Source organism: Palaemon carinicauda, chromosome 9 (genome assembly GCF_036898095.1).
Source record: "Palaemon carinicauda isolate YSFRI2023 chromosome 9, ASM3689809v2, whole genome shotgun sequence".
NCBI lineage: Eukaryota > Metazoa > Arthropoda > Malacostraca > Decapoda > Palaemonidae > Palaemon > Palaemon carinicauda.
The window spans coordinates 76181874-76204150 of NC_090733.1; the positions used below are offsets into that span (position 1 = coordinate 76181874).

The 22277-nt window shown below is 47.3% G+C and overlaps 1 protein-coding gene and 1 pseudogene across 1 annotated transcript in view; both read left to right on the forward strand.

Moving 5' to 3' along the window:
* Positions 1–22277, forward strand: part of LOC137647004 (transmembrane protein 39A) — a 116255-nt gene that overhangs the window by 11038 nt on the left and 82940 nt on the right. Inside the window, exons 2-4 of the mRNA XM_068380111.1 lie at positions 6327–6466; positions 7210–7308; positions 7517–7620. Coding sequence (XP_068236212.1) covers positions 6327–6466; positions 7210–7308; positions 7517–7620 — 343 coding nt within the window. The remainder of the gene's footprint in view (positions 1–6326; positions 6467–7209; positions 7309–7516; positions 7621–22277) is intronic.
* LOC137647375 (5S ribosomal RNA) lies at positions 19805–19923 on the forward strand (annotated as a pseudogene).

Genomic DNA, 22277 nt, shown 5'->3' on the forward strand with positions numbered 1-22277 from the left:
CATGAAGTCCATAAAGCTAGGGAACCCTGAATGTTTGAGGAAGCGAACACAGTGCAAGTTTGTAATATTTGCGTAAGAACTGGGTTGGGTATCTGATGGGGATGGAGACCCAATTCCAGCATCAGAGGAAACCAATTGCTCTTGGGCCAATTGGGAGCCACGAGAGCCACTTTTCCCCTGAAAGTCCGGATTTTGTCCAACACCTTCATCAGCAGATTTACCGGTGGGAACACGTAAATCTTCTCCCAAGTGTTCCAGTCTAGGGACATTGCGTCCACGGCATAAGCCCGAGGGTCCAGGTTTGGGGGTACATAACATGCTAGTTTGTGATTGGACTCTGTTGCAAAGAGGTCTACTTGGAGACCTGGGACCTGGGACAGGGTCCAATGGAATGACTTTAGATCTAGATCTATGTAAAGGCATTAAAATAAAAAGAAAATAGACCATAGGAGATATCAAACCCACCTAGCAGTACCAGTAGTTCCAAGAAAAGAAATACATCATCTAATGATAAAGTTTTGCACGACAAGGTAAGCATATTGCCTTCTGAGGCTTTGCCACAGTGCATGAAAACTGGGGCATTGTCCATTTCTGTACAACCTTCATCCCCCATTACCAACAATAGTACTAACTTCTCTCAGGCCATATCCTTGCCTGATTTGATGGAGGTTCCACTCAAAAACCTGGTAGCTCACCCCGTATTAAACGGAAAAGAGAGAGACCTCCATTTCTCTTACCCCTTCCATAAGAAACATTAGAGTTATGACGTCAAATGAATATGATGTTTTGTCTGTTGATGTTTCTGATCAACCAGAAGACAATTTAAATAAATCAGAAATTCAAGTTGAGGTCCACCATCCCCCTCAACAATTAGATCAAAAGGACAAAATGAAAATCACAAACACAAAACCCAATCTATCAAGACCCTCTCTAATGAAATCACTGGGAAATAGTGTTAGATCAAAAATTGATAATGGGAAGACTTCATCCAGTGTCTTCCCAAAAATAAACCATGGTTTTTTCCTCCATTTTGCAATGGAATTGTCAGTGTTTGAGGACCAAATATGAAGAACTTGAACTCCTGATTCATGAGCACTCCCCCATAATTATATGTGTACAGGAGAGCAAACTTGATGATGATAATACTGGTCCTTTCGAATATATTAGCTGTAGGACACCATAGATCAACGAGTAGGGATCCATGGTGGAAGTCTCATATACGTTCATCGAGATGTTGCCCAAATATCCTTGTCTATAGGTACACCTCTGCAGGCAGTGGTTGTGGAGATTGATATAGGGAGAAAATATACAATTTTCTCTCTGTACTTGCCTCCAAATGATAACATTTTATATGATAATTTAGTAGAGGTGATTCAACAACTCCCTCAACCTTTTCTTTTACTTGGAGATTTGAATAGTAGACATCCTTTATGGGACGATGTTTTAGCAAACACCAGGGGCAATATTTTATCATCAATTGTAGAAAAGGAGAATGTTGGACTCTTTAATATAGGAGAGCCCACATGCTTTTGTGCTCAGACAGGTACTCTATCATATGGTGACCTTTCAATTGCAAGCTCTAACTGCCTTCTCGATTTTGATTGGAGGACATTGGATGCTTGGCGTACTAGTGATCATTATCAACACCAACAATGGTTCCCCTTCACAAAGATCGTCGTAGTGAAATCTTGACAAGGCAGACTGGTTTAAATTTCATGAGCTAAGTTAAATCGAGGGGAGTGCAGAACAGTTTGAAAGTGTTGATGATACCATAGATTTATTGAATGGAACTCTTCATACAGCAGGAGTCAATTCAATTCCCAAAACAACAGGGTTATTCAAACCATGACCAGTCCCCTGATGGTGTTCAGAACTAGCTGATCTGCACAGAGCCACAAGAAGGTCCTTAACTCAATTGCACAGGCGCCATACTGAGGAGAATCTGATTATATACAAGAAATGTAGAGCACAGTTTCGTAGTGCCAAGAAAGAAGCTAGGTGCCAATCGTGGGTATCTTTTATTTGCTCCATTAACAGTAGAACACCACCATCTTCTGTATGGAAGAAAGTAAAAAATATAGCAGGCAAATTCACCCCCAACTCACCACCAGTGTTGTAGGTGAATGGCCACTATGTTACTGAAGCAAATTAGGTTAGCAATGCCTTGGCTGATCATTTCTCAAATGTATCATGCAAGTGTGAAGCAGCTCCTGGTTACCAGTAGAGGAGCATTGAAGAAAAGAAAATTTTAAATTTTGCAACAGGAAGGGAAGACTCATACAATTTTTCTTTTACTGATAGAGAATTTGATTCTGCACTTGCTACCTGTAATGATACAACACCAGGACCCAATGGAATTCCATATGCAATGATTAAACATGTACCTGTTTATACAAAGTTATTTTTGTTCCGAAGCGATATACAAACCTCGTAATCATTTAATATAGGAATTCGCTTCAGCTCAGCTGAAAGAGCCGAAGAGAAAGAAAACCAGGCAGTTGTGCTGATTGATTGGCTGGCGGTAAGGGCCGGAGCTTACCCCCCCCCAGCCCGCTTTCCCCATTCACTCGCTTCGGCTCAACGTGGATGGTTGTGCTACTCTCCGCTCTCTATACTGCAGCCTTTTGCTTTCTCTTGTACTTGTGTATTAGTGTTTGTGTGATTGTAATGGAGGAGAAAATTACTGGTAAGATGCGATGTTGTGTAGCCGTGGCGGGCGCTGCAGTAGGTGGTTTTCGTCACCTTCTGTAAACCCGCACACGCTTTGCCCAACATGCAGGGGAAAACCTTGCTCTCAAGGTTCTCCTTGCCGTGAGTGTGAATCCTGGCCGCCCTTGCAGTGGCAAGCTTTCGAGAATCGACGCAAATACCGCCGGAACCTTAAAGCTTCTTCTGCTTCGGAGAGCTCGTCTCTTTCAAAGAAGAGGAGTAGGGAGCCGGTGCAAAGTGTGTCGTCTCAAGAAACTACCACAGTGAAGTCTGCTCACGCCCTCTGCGAGTCAGAGGAGTGTGTGAGTATGATTTTGGGAAGCTCGGATTCACAGCCTGCCGGGGATTTTTCGGGTTTCGCCGGGGAAGCGGGTGACTCTAGCGCTGCTGCTACTTCGGCGATCTCGAGGGACACCCGACAGATTGTTGGACCGTCTGATACGGATGACGACATGTTACCTGGTAAGGGGGGGGAACTTAGGCGTCTCTCGGATTATCAGGATAAACCTGGCTTGGATTTGTTAAAACGCTGTTTAACTCTGGCGGACGAGATTGAACAACATTTGAATAATCTGATTGTTGATGAATATATGAATGTATCTGATTTTGCAACTTTATCAACTCCCATGTTCCCTGATGCCCCTGTTGTTGTTGACCATGTTCCTGTTAAAGCATTTGTTCCTGGCAAAATGCAAACTTTTTACAAAGGTAAAATAACTGCTGGACTCTCTGTTAAAACAAGGGAGAGTAAGGTTTTAAATATAGAGATTTCTTTAACCACTGCTGGCAAACCCTTTACAGCTTCGCCCCCCAAGTCAGTTAAGATTAAAATCTGCCAAAACTCCTACGGAGACAATATGTTTTTCAGGTTCACCAAGTTCACCGACCACGGCTCTTCCTACGGACATGGCTCAGGTTGTTCATCCTCGTCCAGTGTCGTCTACTGTTGCCTTGACCACCGATCCAGTACCTCAGAGGGGGCACAAGAAGAGGAAGCGTGGGCGGTATTCCTCTTCTAGTTCCTCCTCCTCTCTCTCCTCCTCTTCGTCTTCATCTTCTGACTCTGACTCTTCTCCCCCAAAGAGAAAGAGGAAGGGGAAGAAGAGGAAAGTGAAAAAAGCCAGGAAGGCCAGTGGCAGTCGAAGGGACATGGCACCCCGAGACACCTCTTCTCCTCCGGAGGATGAGGGTGTTGTGCGAGATTTCTGTGTTCTCCGCGCTAGTGGGATTGTTCACGGAGAATCTCGCGCCAGGCCTCCATGCATGACAACTGCGCTCGGGGGCGTAGGTATCGTCTCCCAGAGCATGGTGACGGGGCCCGAGGTCCTGAGCTACTGCTCAGACTTGAATTGAACCGCTCTTGAGCGGGGAAATGAGATTCCTGGCTTTGGCACGAGAAACCTCAGCTGTGGTCTCATGAAAATCCGTGGTACGCACGACTACCTCCACGGGGGTAGCCATGCAGACCGACTGCGACTCGTGTGTCGCGTGAGCAGGCCCAGACCAGGCTAGCTCTCGCGCATACCAGCCGCGCGAGATACAGCCAACCCCCATGCTTTCTGGCCATGTAACAGGTGAGGCCGCGTGCACCATTCGCGCCACTAAGTTGTCTACACCTGATGTGAGCGCTGCAGTTCCCAGCGACCCCGTTCGCACCCAAGCTTCTTCAGGAGCTTCGTGGGGCTTGCAGCAACCAGTCATGCACTCGGTCTTAGGGCCAGAGCGAGGGTATTCATGGAGGATGTCATCACCCGTGCAGCATGTCGCTTCCCCTACACCTACGGATGTAGCGGGACCGAGGGATCAGCCACTTCCACGGCCTTCACTGGCCGTAGAGACGGAAGATCCCGAGGTGGAGTTGCCTTTCCTAGAGGTCATTAATCTCATGCGTGAGATTAATGGCCTCAGGGCTCTTCCTGCGGTAGTGTCTGAGGATAAGTGTACAGCCTTGGAGATCCTATGGGGAGCTCCCAAAAGCAGTTCACGGCCCATCCCACTACCCTGGTCGAGACAGGCTGCTCGAACATTGGACCGAGTGAGTGACCAGATTGCAGGACCTGTTGACTTGCTTAGGAGCCAAGGTTTGAACAAGCTTATCCCTCAACCACTCCAGCGACAGAAGAGGTACTATGTCACAGAGTCTTCTGTGCCTTGTCCTCTCCCTCTTAACCCCGCGGTTGAAGCGTTTGCTGGGGGGTTTTTCAGTCGAGAGCTTGAAATCCCAGAGTGTCTCCTTCTCGGCCTCTGAGATTTTAACTATGGAGTCCATCTCTGTAGCTGCTCTCAATGCTGCTTCGTGGCTCGACCACTGGTGTAGTACGGCCACAGTGTTCCCGGTGGACACCAAGCTCACTACCCCTTAACACATGGAGCAGTACAGGAACCTGGCTTTGTCTGGTGGGAAAGCTGTTGCTTTTCTCTTGGACCAGCTTTCTACCCAGTATGCCAATCTGATCCTCAAAAAACACGAGGCAGTAGCCGCTTGTTTGGCGAAACATATTGGTTCAGGAAAAGCCCTGGCACTCGGGAACACTCTTATTAGAGCTGCAACTTCTCTCTTTTCACCAGAGGAAGTTTGGGCCGCGCGGGATAAATGGCGCCTCGACTCGAAGAACTCCATTATCCACCAGGCGTAGGCTGCGAGTTTCAAGGGACCTGGTCCCGCGAAACCGTCCGCAGCCAGGCCGAGTCAGGCCAAGCCCACGGGAGGTAGCAAGGGTACCGCTGGTCGTGCTCCTGCTGCTCCTGTGCAGGTTTTGGTCCCTATTAACTGAAATAAACGAGGGATCGTCACTGTAGTACAAAAGCAATGAAAACTTTAAGAGCCAACGACAGACCTCTGAACGGCAGCTATACCCAAGTTAGATTGGTTCCCCACTTCAAGCCACAGCCTTTTGACTCGAGACATGGGCGAGTAGGGCATGCCATATTAGTTGCCAGATCCTCAATGATTCTTCATCAACTATTCCAGCTTGCTAGCTAGAGTGTAGCCATATTAAATGACTCAGGTTTATATAGCGAGGAAAAATATAAATTATTTTTAATATTTTTTAGTGTACATTAAATCATAAAGTTAGAATTTCCTAGATATTTTTATTTCTAAAAGTGATTCTGATGAAAGTCATAAAAACAGTTTATGTATATGAAGATAATTTAGAAGACTTAAAATTTACCAAAGCATTAATATAGTCATTGAAAGTTTTGGTCTGCAGTTGGTTTGAAAAATTTTATTGTAGTATTTGTGTAGTGGAATATTGAAGAGTTATTGTTGTACAAGGTTACTAAGGTTTTTTATTTTAATACTTTTCGGAGACAAACTTTTATTTTCAAGAAATATAATTATGACATACCTTAAAAAAGCTCTCCATTTTTGTGTCTAAAGAATGATGATTGGATAAACGAGTTTGTATCTCCAAAAAATTGGTTATATTGAATTTCTTTTATTTTACATAGATATCAAATCCTTGTTAGATATTTGTCTTACTTAGAAATCAAGTAGTAGTGATTGTAACTGCAGTTATTTAAAAAAAAATATTCTATTGAAAGAATTTTTTTAAGTTTATTATCAGGTATTGTATGGATTTGAAAGTGTTATGCTCACCTTTACTGACTTTCAGAACTTATACCTCATTGATAGAAGCGTTGTGTGGTTTATTGTGGTTACTTTATCCCGACGGGTATGTTGGAGCATCTTAAAGTTGGCCATAATGCATTGCTTTCACCAATCCTTGTGGAAGTCGGCCTTGTCTGTTGCTCGGTAAGACTCAATTGAAGTGCACTATTTATTTTGGAGTTGACAAGCAAGTTTTGTTAATGTTAGATCAAATGTAACTAGATTCTATTGTAAGTTTATAAATTAAGCATTTCATATAAAATTACTTGATTATTGGAGGCTGTTCAAAACCTTATTTGTTCAGTTAGTTTAACACTGCCTATTAACTTGAAACATGTCAGGTCATAAGCCCCCTCTACATTCAAAGTTTGTCCCTGCATGAAGACTTTTGTTATTGTTATTATTATTTTTGTTGTGTATTGTTATTGTTATTATCATTACTAGCAAAGATACAACCTTAGTTGGAAAAGCAGGATGCTATAATTATGCCCAAGGGCTCCAATAGGGAAAAGTTAGCTCAGCGAGGAAAGGAAATAAGTAAACTACAAGAGAAGTAGTGTTCAATTAAAATAGAGTATTTTAAGAACAGTAACACATCAAAACAGATCTTCTGTATATAAACTATTAAAAAGAGACATGTCAGCGTGATTAACATAAAGATATTTGCTGCAAGATTGAAATATTTAAATTTTGAAATCATACAAGGAGATAAAATACATTATATTTCAGGGAATCGATCCATTTGTATTTTTATTTTTTATTTTAGTTATATTGAAGCTTCATTATTCAGGTTTAAGATATTACAATTCATACTATAAGGCATTCTTTGGGTGCTGTTATTCATATGATTACAGAACACTGATCTTTTGTTTGTTTATCATTGCCAGCGTGGTATTTGTGTGCGTTATCGCTGCACTGTTGGGTTTCTGCTTATACACAATCAGTGATGCGCTTACGTACATAAAGATTCTGGCCTTGGGTTATCCGTAAGTATTCAAGTAGAATTTGTACTTCAGACTATGTTGCTTAAACAGCTGAAGGGTAATGATGTTATATTATTTACTTGATATGAAAAAATTATTTGCTGTTCATTTTAGTCAAGTTCTGTTTTCTCATGATTAATTATATCAAGTTTGATTATCCGTATTTAAGAAATTAGTTTTTCATAATTATAAAGATATTTTCTTATTTCAGGTTTGTGTTTTATATCTTCATATTTGATATGGAAATCACATCTTTCTTAGAAGTCCTTCCTGTACCAGCTAATTATAAAGAAGAGGGAACAAAGAACAGACAAGGTTAGTATGTCTGATTTTCATCAGATTTAACATTTTATAAAATGTTTGTATGAAATATCAATCCATTTTAGCATAGCATTACGGGTCAAAAGAAGATTGATGATAAAAGGAAGAAAAGACTTTAAGATGTTCCTCAAATTCTTCTTGCACATTACCTCTGCCAAATTTACACTAATTCAAATAGATTAACAAATGAATTTGGGAAATGCAAGAAGGAATGAAAAATAGGAATGGGAATACGCGGAATGAAGGATAAGAAAGGGGTTTAGAATGATTACAGTAATAAAATGAAAATGACGAATGAATGCTAGAAAAGAGAAGATGAATGAAATCGCGAAAAATAAAGAGAATCAAAAGAGTTGGAAAGATACGTTGTAGATGTGTGTGGGAGCAAAGTAAATGTATGAAAGGCATTTGGGAAGGAATTGGGATATAATAATAATAAGTGATGGACAATAATAATATGAAGGAGATATCATACTAATATGCGTGATATCAGTGAGGTAATTCTGTGAAATTGAATGGTCATATCAGTGGGATAATATCGTGAAAGTGAATACTGTATATGTTGACGACGGACTACGTAGATTTGATCAGCTGATTTAAATGTACTGCAAACAATGCATGAGATTATAATTCCCTATGTTTTTTATTATAAATGCAATACAAAAATGTGAATATAACATGCATTGTTATTGGATACAGTTAAGTGAAAAACCAGTTTAATCAAATATAGCTGTAATTTTTTACCACAGTAAATGGATATACACTGTACAGAGAGAGCCAAGATCAGCTGGGTGTAGAGATAGGTAGTGGCGCACAGCGATCCCAGTATAAAGGAGCGCGGGCTATTTGAAATCGTCGCCCAGCTTGAATTTTATCGTGATTTTTATGAGAATTTTTATTTAATAGGTATTGCATTGTTCTTGGCCATCCCAATGCTGTTGCCAACTATTAGAAATCAAATTCTTAATTGTTCCGTAACCGAAATACAAACCACGCTATTTACAGAGGGTTACCTTTTAGCGCAGCTGAAATGGCGAGCCATTAGAATTTAACGAGGGTGTATTACCGCCGCGCTAGTTAGCGGGGGGGTAGGGGAGTGGTAGCTAGCTACCCCTCTCCCCCCTCACACACAGATGAATGCTCACTTTCACTTTTGGCTCGGACTGTGACAGACGTCTCTGTCTTGGTCCTCTCTAACAGCCATTGTTTGTTTTGTCTTTACTTAATCACTTACTTTTCTTTTACTCAATATATATGTAAACATGTTTTTCAATATTAATCTTACCCGATGATCATGTAGCTGTCAACTCTGTTGCCCGACAGAAATCTACGGTCGGGATACGCCAGCGATCGCTATACAGGTGGGGGTGTACACAACAGCGCCATCTGTGAGCAGGTACTCAAGTACTTCTTGTCAACAAGAACTCAATTTTTCCTCTGTCGTGCCACCGGCTAGACCTACTTGGATACGCTGTTGATTCTGGAGTTATTGTTCACGATTTGGTGATGTATTTGCTCTAGAGTTTAGCCTTCGCTATTCAGGAAGCTTTATCATTAGCTTAGCAAGCTTTTGGAATTAATTTGATTTAATTATGGTGACGAAGAGAGTATGGACTCTCTTTCACTTTTAAATGGCCGACCCTTCCCTTAGACGGAAGTGTTGGTGTCGAAGAGAGTATAGACTCTCTTTCACTTTTTATACCCACCCTTCCCTTAGACGGAAGTGTGTTTAGGTTTTTGGTAATTTTGCTTAACAAAGTTTTAGATTTATTTTATATCTCTCCGCCATTTATAGGCCTCTTCGATTAACTTCCATTTATTATAAACTTATAAAAATTAATTTTTATGTTTGTTTATATGCGACCTTTCCTAATAGTAGGCGGTCCTTACTTGGAACCGAAGTTAATTAACATTGAGCCCGTCATATCGTTTTTCCTGTTAAGAATTTATGCTATTTTAATTTTAATGTTTTTGAAAGAATTTCTTTGATAGTCTCGTACTGTTTTCAAAGTTGAACTAACGTTTTGTTTTGTCTCCGCAGTTGTTGACGTTCAGAACGTTCAACTTGCGCTCTATCGTTACGATAGAGAGAGAGTATTTCACGGTTTCACGTTGCAGTAAGAGTAAACCGATTCTAGCGTTTCGTTCATTCTTTCTTAGCTTAAATGGTTTTTATTCTAATAAAGGAACTTTTTATTTGGGAAACCTTTTAGTTTTTTTCCTTTAACAAATATGTTTTAACGATATATATAATTGGGCTCATCTCTCAGGTTCTAAGTCAAGAGAGAGAGAAAGAGAGATAGAGACGGAGGGAGAGAGAGGAGGATAAACGTTTCGTTCAAGCGGGTAACGTTGTTCTCGTTTTTTGCTCTTCTCCCTAGTCGCTATAGGGGAAGAAGGTAAAACGTTCTAGAGTTTTATTCTTGTTCCCAGGCTTTATGCGGTGAGAGATTTTAAACGTAGTTTATTTGATCTAGTGTTTAGTCTCTTTTCCAGCCACTGAATTCTTTATCTTTCATTATGTTTTTCTGTTACATTGTAATACTGTTTTCGCAATTACTACCTTTTAATGAAGGATAAGATTGCGTGTTTCAGGTACAAACCACTTAAAGTTTCGAGTTCAGTGAAATAAGTGCAAACAGAAAATCAAAAGTGATAAAGTGATATGCGCAAAGTGTTACAGTGTTGCGTTCGAGGGTTCGTCTGTTCGTGCCAGTTGTTCACCTAGTCCGATACCTCTTACAAGCTCCCAAGCCCAGGGGAGAAGTAATGTCGAAGGACTTATGGGTTCCACAGGCCTTGATCAACGAACAGACGTTTCCCTCCGTGGTTTCGGGTGTATCTACACACGTTGCCGACGTGATCACCCCACCCACACAAAGACGAGAGAGCCCATTTATTCCTCGTCTGCGGAAGAGGTTTCTCGCAGAAACCATGGACCAAATCTTGCAGCTTTTAAGTGCAAGTCGGTCCCTTCCGCGCAAGTCCAACGGCCTAGGTGTAGCCACTGGGTCAGTTCGGACTTGCTGCAGTACGACAACTGCACACCTCCCAAGAGAGGCAAGGTGGTACCGCAACAGGCAGTAACTCCGTCTGTTGCCGCACCAGCGGTTTTAGACCCTCAGTCACAACGGACAGTAGCTCCGTTTGTTGTTGTCTTTCATAGACCCTAGTGGTCCATGCTGCAGACTATACAGTCTCAGCTTGCTCCTTCATGCAGGAGTATCATGCTGGAAGGTTGACAATGCACCTGTTAACCTACAACCCGCCGAGGTTGTGCGCTCAGCAGATACTGCGGCTGCCTGCTCCCACCCTCCACCTGTGAGAGCTCCACCACCGATGCGCAGTCCACCCTGCCAGACGCATGTTCTTGCTGCACCATCTGCTAACATGCGTGAGCTACCGCATCAGCAGTGGGAAGGTTCTGTAGAGCTGCCGGGTTCCAGCACTATGCGGCATTCTCCGCAGCCCATGCAGCATGCTCTGCATACCTTACAGCATGCTCCGCATACCATGCAGCATGCTCTGCATCCCTTACAGCATGCTGCTCTGCATACCTTACAGCATGCTCCGCATACCATGCAGCATGAGCCGCATACCTTACAGCATGCTCCGCATACCATACCGCATGCTCCTCAACCCACCGCAGCCCCTCCCACGCTCCAGCACTCTGCTTTTGTTGTTGCCAGCTCCCACACTCCGACTGCGGAGAAGGTTGACGATGCACCCGTGGGCCTACACCTCCCCCGGTTGTGCGCCCGGCATGGCTTCCTGCTCTCACACTCTTGTTGTGAGAGCTCCTCCACCCATGCACAAGTCAACCCTGCCAGATGTATGATGACTCCCACACACAGAGCACTCCGTTGCCGTGCGTGAGCTACCACAAGCTGCCGTGTTTTGACACGGTGTGTCAGCCTCCGCAACACACTGTGGTTTCCGCCACTCGCCAGCAGCAAACTAGTCAGTCAGGAGTTGAGGCTTCCCCACACAACTTTGGTTGTTGCCAACTCACAAACTGTCATACAGTTACATGACGTTGCCTTCTGGTCTGCTACTTATACACCAGTGCTGTATGTCCTCACGCTCCTGTTGTGGTTGACAGTTCAGTTTTTGACAGTTCACAGACTGTCAAGCAGTTTCATAACGTTGCCTTCTGGTCTGCTGCTTTTGCACCAGTGAAACCCTCACTGAGAGAACCTAGCTTTTCTCGGATATGGTTCCTGTAGATGAGAAAGTGCTGTTCTCCCTCCTTCTGATATTCCCTTGAGGACTCTGTCATTTGGAGAGGAGCCTTAAGCTGCTTAGCCTCCTATGGACTTTTATTTAAGCATAACATGCTTCCAGGGAGGGTAAATGGTTCCGCTTCAGTCGCTAACCCCGTCTGTTGCCACACCTGCTCCCATAGTCCTTGGGCTTTGTTGCAAGACATGCAGTCCAAGCTTAGTCCTTGATAGAGGTTTTTTTACGGAGTCAGTGTGTCACTGGGAAGACGTTCAACAACCAGCAGAGGTGACTTGTTGTGACGCAGTGCGGCAACCTCAGCAACCCGATAAGGAGTTGTCTGTACTACCCAGACAGTCTAGACAGTTTCGGGTTGTCGCTGTACTTCCTCGCTTCCCCATGGTTGACAGTTCACAGACTGTGCAGCAGTACCATGATCTTGTGTCCGGCTCCGTCACGCATCCACCAGTGCGACCGGATTCAGCGAGTCAGACGTTGCCCACTCCGTTGCCGTTTCCTCATCAGTTTCGGATGAGGAACCCTCTGATGAGGACATGGCTGAACGAGAAGATCAATCCCCAGCCCTGCTATCCATCCAGAAGATGCTGAAGAAGGAATACGGCCCTGTCAGGCTGTGGATGAGTCTGGTTAGGACACTGTCATCCGTGGTGCATTTGGTGTCACTTGGAAGACTACACCTCCGTCCTCTTCGGTTTCATCTAGCTCTTCACTGGAAAAGGACAAGACGCTACAAGCGGTCTCGATCCCGGTTTCCGGAAGATAAGTCTGGTCTAACCTGAGGAAAGGACTTTATCAACCTTTTATAGGGTCTTCCCCTGACTGTTCAGACTCCCAACCACGTTCTCTTCTCAGACGCATCGGACGTAGGCTGGGGTGCGACCTTAGGCGGTAGGGAATGCTCGGGATTATGGAACTCGCGTCAAAGGACAATGCATTTTAACTGCAAGAAGCTTCTGGCAGTAAGTCTGACCTGGAAAAGCTTCAGGTCTCTCCTTCAAGACAAAGTAATGGAGGTCAACACGGACAACTCCCTGCTTTGATGTTCATCTCCTAGCAAGGAGGGACCTACTCTCTGACATGGTGCGAGTTCGCTAGTGACCTCCTCTCCTGTTCAACAGGTCTTGACTTTTCACTAGTAACAAATTTCTTCCAAGGCAACTTGAATGTCTTAGCAGTTTGTCTCAGTAGGAAGGGACAATAATTCCAACATATTGGACCCTCCACAGAGATGTATGCAAGAGACTTTGGGTCACTTGGGGCCATCCAACCATGGATCTCTTCGCAACCTCGATGTCCAAGAGGCTCTCAACAGACCCAGCAGTGGTTCTTTTAGATGCCTTTCTACTAGATTAGTCTCATCTAGATCTATATGCATTCCCTCCGTTCTAGTTTGTCAACAAGGTACTGCAGAAGTTCGCCTCTCACGTTGGGACAAAGTTGACACTAGTTGCTTCCCTCTGGCCCGCGAGAGAATAACTTACCGAGGTACTTCGATGGCTAGTAGACGTTCCCAGAACTCTTCCCCTAAGGGTGGACCTGCTACGTCTGCCACGCGTAAGAAGGTACTCCAAGGCCTCCACGCTCTTCGTCTCACTGCCTTCAGAGTATCGAAAGACTCTCGAGAACTAGAGGTTTTTCGAAGGAGGCAACCAGAGCGATTGTTAGAGCAAGGAGAACATCCACCCTTAGAGTCTACCAATCGAAGTGGGGAATCTTCCTAAACTGGTGCAAGTCAGTATCCGTATCCTCGACCAGTACCTCTGTAACTCAAATAGCTGACTTCCTCTTATATCTGAGAAAAGAGCGATCTCTTTCAGCTCCCACTTTCAAGGGTTACAGAAGCTTGTTGGCATCAGTCTTCCGTCACAGAGGCTTAGATCTTTTTAACAATAAAGATCTACAGGACCTCCTTAAGTCTTTTGAGACCACGAAGGAGCGTCGTTTGGTTACACCTGGTTGGAATTTAGACGTGGTTCTAAGATTCCTTATGTTAGACAGGTTCGAACCACTTCGATCAGCCTCCCTGAAAGATCTCACCTTTAAGACTCTTTTCCTGATATGCTTTACCAGCTAAAAGAGTCAGTGAGATTCATGCCTTCAGCAAGAACATCGGATTTTCATCCGAAACGGCTACATGTTCTACATCTTGGTTTTCTAGCCAAACACGAGCTGCCTTCTCGGCCTTGACCAATATCGTTCGTTATTCCAAACTTATCGATATGGTTGGAAAGGAACTAGAAAGAGTATTATGTCCTGTAGAGCTCTTAAGTTCTTTTTTAAAAACCTTTATGAGGCCCGTCTGAAGCTTTATGGTGTTCAGTGTTCAGTTAAGAATTCATCTTTGCCTATGTCAGAGAATTCTTTATCCTATTATTTTCAGACTGTTAATACGAGAAGCTCATTCCCTTCTGAATGAGGAAGACCAAGCTTGGCTGAAGGTAAGGACACACGAAGTTAGAGGTATCACAACTTCCGTGACCTTTTAATAAAATAGATCTCTGCAAAATATTTTCGACGCAACCTTTTGGAAAAGCTAATCAGTGTTCGCGTCTTTTATCTTAAGAATGTCCAGTCTCTTTACGAGAACTGCTACACTCTGGGACCATTCGTAGCAACGAGTGCAGTAGTGGTGGGGGCTCCACCACTACAATTCCCTAATTCCAGAACCTTTTTAATCTTTCTCTTGAAATATTTCTGGGTTGTCCGGAAGGCTAAGAAGCCTTCCGCATCCTGGTTGATTTGGCGGGTGGTCAAATTCTTTCTTGAGAAGCGCCTAGATTAGAGGTTGTGATGAGGTCCTTTAGTATGGGTTGCAGCCCTTAATACTTCAGCACCTAGGAGTCGCTCAGCATCCTAAGAGGATCGCTAGGCTCAGTAAGGAAGACGTACTTAAAAAGGCAGAGTAATGGTTCAAGTCGACTTCCTTACCAGGTACTTATTTATTTTATGTTTGTTATTTTGAATAACGGCTAAAATAAGATACGGGATACTTAGCTTCTTTGTTAACATGTATGCTGGTCTCCACCCACCACCCTGGGTGTGAATCAGCTACATGATCATCGGGTAAGATTAATATTGAAAAATGTTATTTTCATTAGTAAAATAAATTTTTGAATATACTTACCCGATGATCATGAATTTAAGGACCCGCCCTTCCTCCCCATAGAGAACCAGTGGACCGAGGAGAAAATTGAGTTCTTGTTGACAAGAAGTACTTGAGTACCTGCTCACAGATGGCGCTGTTGTGTACACCCCCACCTGTATAGCGATCGCTGGCGTATCCCGACCGTAGATTTCTGTCGGGCAACAGAGTTGACAGCTACATGATCATCGGGTAAGTATATTCAAAAATTTATTTTACTAATGAAAATAACATTTTCATGTTTGTATATATATTTGAGTATAGAAATCAGTAAGTTTCCTTTTCAGATTTGTGTGTGTAGTGTACGATTTCTACGTGGTGTCCTCGGCAGTTAGGCCTCCTCGGCGTAATTTTATGGGTGGCGATCGAGTTTGACTCCGGTCTTTCTCTCTCTCTCTTGAGGTCGTTCACCCTTTTACTACGTGTTACTACGCCCTTGTAGCTTCCTTTCCGTGTGGGGGGGTTGCTACGCTGTACGTTTGTTTCAATTAGTTTATGAATCTAATTGTAGTTGTTTTTTTCAGCTTGTAGAACGATTCCTTTCGGGGTTTTCGTTCTTTCTTTAGTGTTCATTCATTTTTAAATTACATAATTACATAGTTACATAATTATAATTGTTATAATTCTGTTTTGGTTACAGCTCTCCTTCCGTGAGTGTAAGTGGTTGTGAGGGCACGTGCCTGTTGTGTAATTCTTGTTCCTTTCCCTCGGGATTCCTCTTCGGAGCCCTCCCGCGGGAATGAATGTGTACTAATGTTATTTGTTTTATTTTTTTACAGTTACCGATCTAGTTCGTTTCTGTAATAAGGCAACGGTGTGAGCTGTCTTGTTGAGGCCTGGGGATTCGGCTGTTGCTGCCTCCCCCTTGTATTTTCGTCAGGGGCGTGTCTCCTTCTACTGGAAGTACTCCCGTGACGACGGACAGCTCTCCAGTTCATTTTAGAACTCTCAGGAGGCTTGCCTCCTTGGGCGGGTAACTTTCCTTCCGAGGGAAGTTTTTTCCTGTCCAGGCTTGAGTTTTTCCCCTTTTGGGGGATTGTTCTCTTGCCTTTTTTTCGTGCGACTATGCTCTTGGTGCTGAGGGATCACACCTGCAGTTTCGCTCAAGGGGCTGGGCAACTGCAGGAACTCCTCTTCGGAGGATTGCTCCTTTTAGGTCACTGGCTGACCAGTCTCTTCTACGAAGTGTTTCTCTTTCGTTCGCGAGAGAGTACACTCATAGAGACTCCTCTTCGGAGGATTCTTCTGTTGCTGTTGCTGTTGGCCTCCCTCGCCGTAAGGCCCACCGTCCGCCTCGTCGTAAGGGCCTCTCATCTCCCTATAAGGGTGCTAGAGGCGCCTTTTTGAATCTCCGTTTGCAGCCTACAACTCCTTTTTCTTGATCTTCCGCCTTGGTGCAGATGGACAGCAGTCTGATCTCGTCTTCCGACGGGCAACGGTCTTCCCGACGGACATCAGTCTCCCGGCGGACAGACAACGGTCTTCCGACGGACATCAGTCTCCCGGCGGACAACGATCCCTTCGGGGCAAAGGGTTGCCTCCCACGGGGGTTCTTCCCTTGCGTGTCAGGGTTCCCCTGCGCGCCCTTCTGCTGTGTTCTCTCCTGCTCCTGCTCAGTGTTAGTGCACAGGCGCTCTCCTGCTCATCAGCGCTCTCCTGTTCGTCAGCGCTCTCATGATGATCATCCCTGCTGTTCCTGTTGGTTCCTGTTACGCGCCCTGTGCGCCCACGTTCGCCCTCGCGATCTAGAACTTCGGTTCAGGTCTGCTCGTCAGCGATCATCAGCTCGCCAGCGATCATCAGCTCGCCAGCGATCACCTGTCTCTCGGCGATCTCCGGATCGCCCGCGTGTGTTACAGCCGGCACGCCAACGTTCTCCAACACTTCTGAAGGAACATGGTTCGCCAGCTACTAGCTCACCTGCGCATGCTGCTCACCATCGCGCGATCGCCTACCTGCGGATGCTGCTCGCCATCGCGCGACCCTCAACTGCGGATGCTGATCGCCATCGCACGACCGCACTCCTGCGGATGCTGATCGCCATCGCGCGACCGCCCACCTGCGGATACTGATCGCCATCGCGCGACCCTGCGCATGCTGATCACCATCGCACGACCCTGCGCATGCTGATCACCATCGCGCGATCGCCTACCTGCGGATGCTGCTCGCCATCGCGCGACCCTCAGCTGCGGATGCTGCTCGCCATCGCGCGACCCTCAGGTGCGGATGCTGCTCGCCATCGCGCGATCGCCCACCTACGGATGCTGATCGCCATCGCGCGACCCTGGCATGCTGATCACCATCGCGCGACCCTGCGCATGCTGATCACCATCGCGCGATCGCCCACCTGCGCATGCGGCTCGCGATCGCTCACCTTCGCATGCTGCTCGCCATCGCACGATCGCTCACCTGCGCATGCTGCTCGCCATCGCGTCGGCATGCCACAACGCGCCATCGCCAACCTGCGCGTTAGCGCTCACCAGCTCACCACCGATCGCCTGTTGATCCATATCGCCAGGGGTCTTCCTCGCCATCGCGCTAACGCTTGCGTTCGCCGCCTCGGTCTCGCGCTCATTCACCTGCCCACCCTCGCGACCGCACGCCTGCGCGCCCGCGCGACCGCTCGCCTGCGCGCCCGCGCGACCGCTCGCCTGCGCGCCCGCGCGACCGCTCGCCTGCGTGCCCGCGCGACCGTGCGACCGTTCGCCTGCGCGCCCGTGCGACCATTCGCCTGCGCGACCGTTCGCCTGCGCGACCGTTCGCCTGCGCGACCGTTCGCCTGCGCGACCGTTCGCCTGCGCGACCGTTCGCCTGCGCGACCGCTTGCCTGTGCGCCTGCGCGCCCACACGCCCACGTGCCTGCACGTCTACGCTCATGCGTGTCCGCGCCCATGCTCTCCAATGTTCGCCCGCACGCGAACCAACGGTTTTCCATCGCGCGGACGGACGGTGTTCCGTCGCGCGAATCGACGGTGTTCCGTCGCGCGAACCGACGGTGTTCTGTCACGCGAACCGACGGTGTTCCGTCGCTTGAACCTACAGTGTTTCTTCGCACAAACGTCGGCTTATTTCTTGCAGTATCCATTGCTTGTTTATGGGTTATCGCTCGCCGACCACCAGCTCTCGCCCTTCCTACCACGCTCGCCCTCCTTCTGCACTCCTTCGCGCACCTTCGTTTGCGTTCCTGCGTTACCGCGCATGGGCGCTTCCACGTTCGCCCACGCGCAAATCTTTGAATTACCGTCGCGCGAGCTCCAGGGCGATTGCGACCACGATTTCCAATGGGGTTTTCGCAGAATGGCCAGCCTGGCGAGTTTTTCTGGAGCGTATTTCCAGAACACGGCCTCACCCCGTAAACGCAGAGCATGGCACTTGCAAGAATAGGAGAAACTTCAGGGAGATCTGAGCAACACTCCTCTTTCCTGAACCTGGGTTAGCCCTTCCCCGTCATTCCCTGGAAGGATTTTTGGCGGGGGGGCTTTCCGTTCGAGATTTCTCCATCGGACAAGGGGTGACTGCTTACCCCTTCCTCTGGGAGCTTACCAGGTCCTTTCCCTCCTCGGTTTCGGCCCGAGGTTTGGTTCAAGGAAGCTACAGGAAGATCATGGGTACTTTCCTCCTCTCGAGCTCAGGCACCTTGGCCTTTCGTCGGTAAGTATCTAACTTGCGGACAAGATCGATGTTGTACCATCTGGACGCGCTGACTGAAGGCTTCCTTCGGGTGTCTCATCTGTGGAGGTCGACGACCTCAGACACCCTTCCATCCTTGAGAAGAGTTTGTTTGTGCCCAAGGACAGAGACTTAGACCGCGGCTGTGCGGAGGAAATCAACTTCCGTTTTCACTCCTCCAAGGCGCTTTCTTCCAGACTCTGCAGGGCTCCAGCGCCCTTTTCTTTCAACTACGTCGGCCTAAGTTATCGGCTACGACAACTGGGACAAGGTGTCCAATTGCAGTTTCCTCCTGTCAGGAACAGATGGCACGGGAGGCTCCCCCGGGGGGGGCATAGTCCTAAAAGGAGCGGCAGAGTTCACGAACTCTAGGATTGCAGGTTTTTCGCTGGGAGGATGCTTAAGGTTACTGATCCGAATGACAGCTTCCCGATGCCCATTCCCGCACAATCTCTGTGATCAGCCAAGGATATCGCGCCTACCGTCTCTGTCAGCGAATTCAGTGTCTCTGAACCTCTATGCCATAGCGTCAGCAAGAGTTGCCCGGTTGGGCAGAATGATCCATACCTTAGGCGAAGGTCTTCCTTAGGATCATCGACGGCTTCACCCCCGGCCTCTTCAGTCGATCCTTTCTTGTAAGGAAGGATCTGGGAGGGGATGTCCGTAGTCGACCTCTCAACCCTGATCAAGTTTGTCGAACAAACTTCGGCCAGCGTAGACCAGCAGAATCGATCAGACTGGTAACGAGGCGACAGGACTCCTTAAACCCTGGATCGGAAGGACGGGTACTTTCAGTTTCCATTCCATCCATCTTCCAGGGAGCTCGTCGAATTCAGCCTAGACTGCAAGTATTCCTGCTTATGATGCAGTGTGGCTATCCCGCCGTGGCATAGCAGGTTTGTTTCCCCAGAGAACTCTCCCTGCCTTCCTCTTGGCCGCTCAGGTGCAGGCTTCCGCCTCCTCTGCTGTTTGGAGGGCTGGTCAACTCCGGTAGGCTCGGGTTCGACCTTCTTCAGCGCCGGGACAAGCTTCCGGATGCTTACCATGAGTGTGGGCTCATGGTATTTTGCTTGGAGCCTTCTCTTCCTCTGCCTCAACATCTGGAGTATCTGGCCATGATATTGAGTCAACGGCCTTACCACGTTGGAAACCCCGCTTCTCGTCCGTCCAGCGAGGTTAAGCAACGTCGGTTCTGGTCGGTACTTGGATGGGTGACCACCTGGGGACGCCAGATTCTGTTACCACATCCTCCGAGCCTTCCTTTCAGTTGACTGTGGCAAGACTGAGGAGAGTCGCAGTACCTGTTCTCAGTCAAGCAGAGCTTTCAGCCCTACCTTGGAACGTTTCCTAGTTCTCCTTTCCTCATTGACCCGTCTATAGTCCGAACGGTCGCCTCAGGATAAGTTCCATGTGGGGCGGTCCAAGTTCCGGTGGCTTCAGGCAATGTTTAACCGGACTTCCTGGCCCGTATGGGACCAGCGGAACTATTAGACCTGCAATGGGTGTTGACCTATGGAGCCTCTTGATGGTAGTGGATATTCTCGTCCTTTCCCCACATTCTTGATGCTGTTCTCGGACTCGTCAAAGGAAGGGGGGAGGCATGTTCCGGTCCAGGCCTATGGTCAAGACCTGAAGGATACCTCTCCATCATTCAGGCAGGTTTAGGGGCCTTAGTCTGGCCCCTCTACAGATCCTACAGCTCCTGCCGAGTCGCCCTGTGCGCGTCGACTTCATGATTCTGGCGTATTCTAACCAGCAGGGGACGCATTTTCACACCTTCACATCTTGCAGTAGAGATACCGGGATGATTGAGATTCTCTCAATACCACCATCGGCTCTCTCATTCCAGGCAGGGGAATGTTCTCTCCGACTATCTGAGCAGAGCCTCGTAGAGAGAGTGTACCTGGGGGTCTTTGACCTTGGGTAACCAGCAAGTACTGGTCTGGGGGACCTGATCGCGACAGCTTGGAACCTCAAGCTTCCGCTGTTCTTCCCCCCAGTCTCAGACCCCGAGACTCTGGCAAGATGCATTCCGGTGATGGTGGGACAACTTCGACGCCTGCGTCTTCCCTCCTTTTTGTCTGCGGACAATGGGTCTCAACAAGACCAGGTTGTCTGTCAACCTTTCAATGGGAGAGCTCCACTGGGACTATGCGCAGAACGGTTTCTGGACCCTCTGCTTCCCCTGACGGAACTCCCGGGAGAGCTTGTCCCACAGCGCAGACTACTCAAGCAACCACACTGCGACATCTCTCCCGAACCGGGGCGTCGCTTCGGCTTCATGCCTGGAGACACTACGCCTCCTCCTCAAGAAGAGACAACCTGCTACAGTCGCGGTACGGAGGTCGCGTCATCTGCGATAGTCATCCACAGGGGTCTTCCAGGCAAAGTGAAGAGTCTAAGGTGGTTGGTGCCATGGGAGATATATCTCTTCCCTTGAGGCCTCTTCTCCAGCAATAACGGTCTTATTGCCTTTCGGCGGGAGGAAACTCCTTTCCGCTCTCGGCAATGAAGCCTGTCGCTCAGCCTTTCCCTGACCTTCAGGCTTAAAGGAATAACTTTTTCCTGCCCGCTGGATCTATCCTCGCTCATGCGAAGCTACGATCGTCTCTGCCCTAGTCGGAGGAAGACCTCCAACTTGGAGCATGGCTCGGACTTTTGGTCCTTTAAGAGATCTTCTCAAGACCCTTTACGACAGGCCTCGGATTGTATTCCGCCTTGGGTCTCCTGCTCACTCTGGCCACGGCCAGTGTGTAAGCAATCTTCTTGGTCTCTTACGACTCCCCCCTTTCTAAGGAAGAGGGGAAGGCAACATTCAGGTTCGCTCCTGAGTTGTTGGCTAGACTCAGAATCTGGGGGTCCCGGCCCTTCGGTCCAATTCATTCAAGATTTCGAGTCTCCATTCTGTATCTGATGTCCCAAAACCTCCTCTTTCTTGCCAGTAAAGGAATCGAGAGGTTAGCGCTGGGAACAGCTGCAGTTTGTCCTCAGTTGCAGCCGATTTGGGAGCACAAGGAGGACATGGGGGAGAGTCACCAGTATACCTCTTCAGCCCGGACTCAAGGACATTCATCCCGACCTGTCTCCAGACCCTCCCCCGTCACGTCGCCCTACAGCACGATGTTGGATACATCGCAACGTCCCTCGCCTTCGAGTAATACTACTCTGTGACGCAGGTGCTACAAGCTGGAGTCTGGAAGCGTCTAATGACCTTCGCAGCCCCCTTCCTGCAGGGCGTGACCCACAGGAGTCTCGATGCGTTTTCTATCGCTCTGTGGTGGCTACACAACAGCTGGTCTAACCTCAGGCTCCTTTTTGGACAGGTAGCAGAAGGTTGAGGGCATTGTTATCAGGTTTTAGTCTGCATGAACGAAAGAAGTATGTCTGGCTCTTATTTCTTTCTTCATCATCCCCTCTACGGGGAAGCAGCATCCTGGTCTCTGCATAGCTGACCTCGAACCTCTGCAGGTAAACCATGCTTCCTTGTGTTCCGAGTATTGAGTCAATACTGTCGCATCCCCCATACCCTGACGAGGTGGTATTGGGAACGTCCTAACCCAGAGTTCCTTCTGGAACTCCAGGTCACCTGCCTAGGACG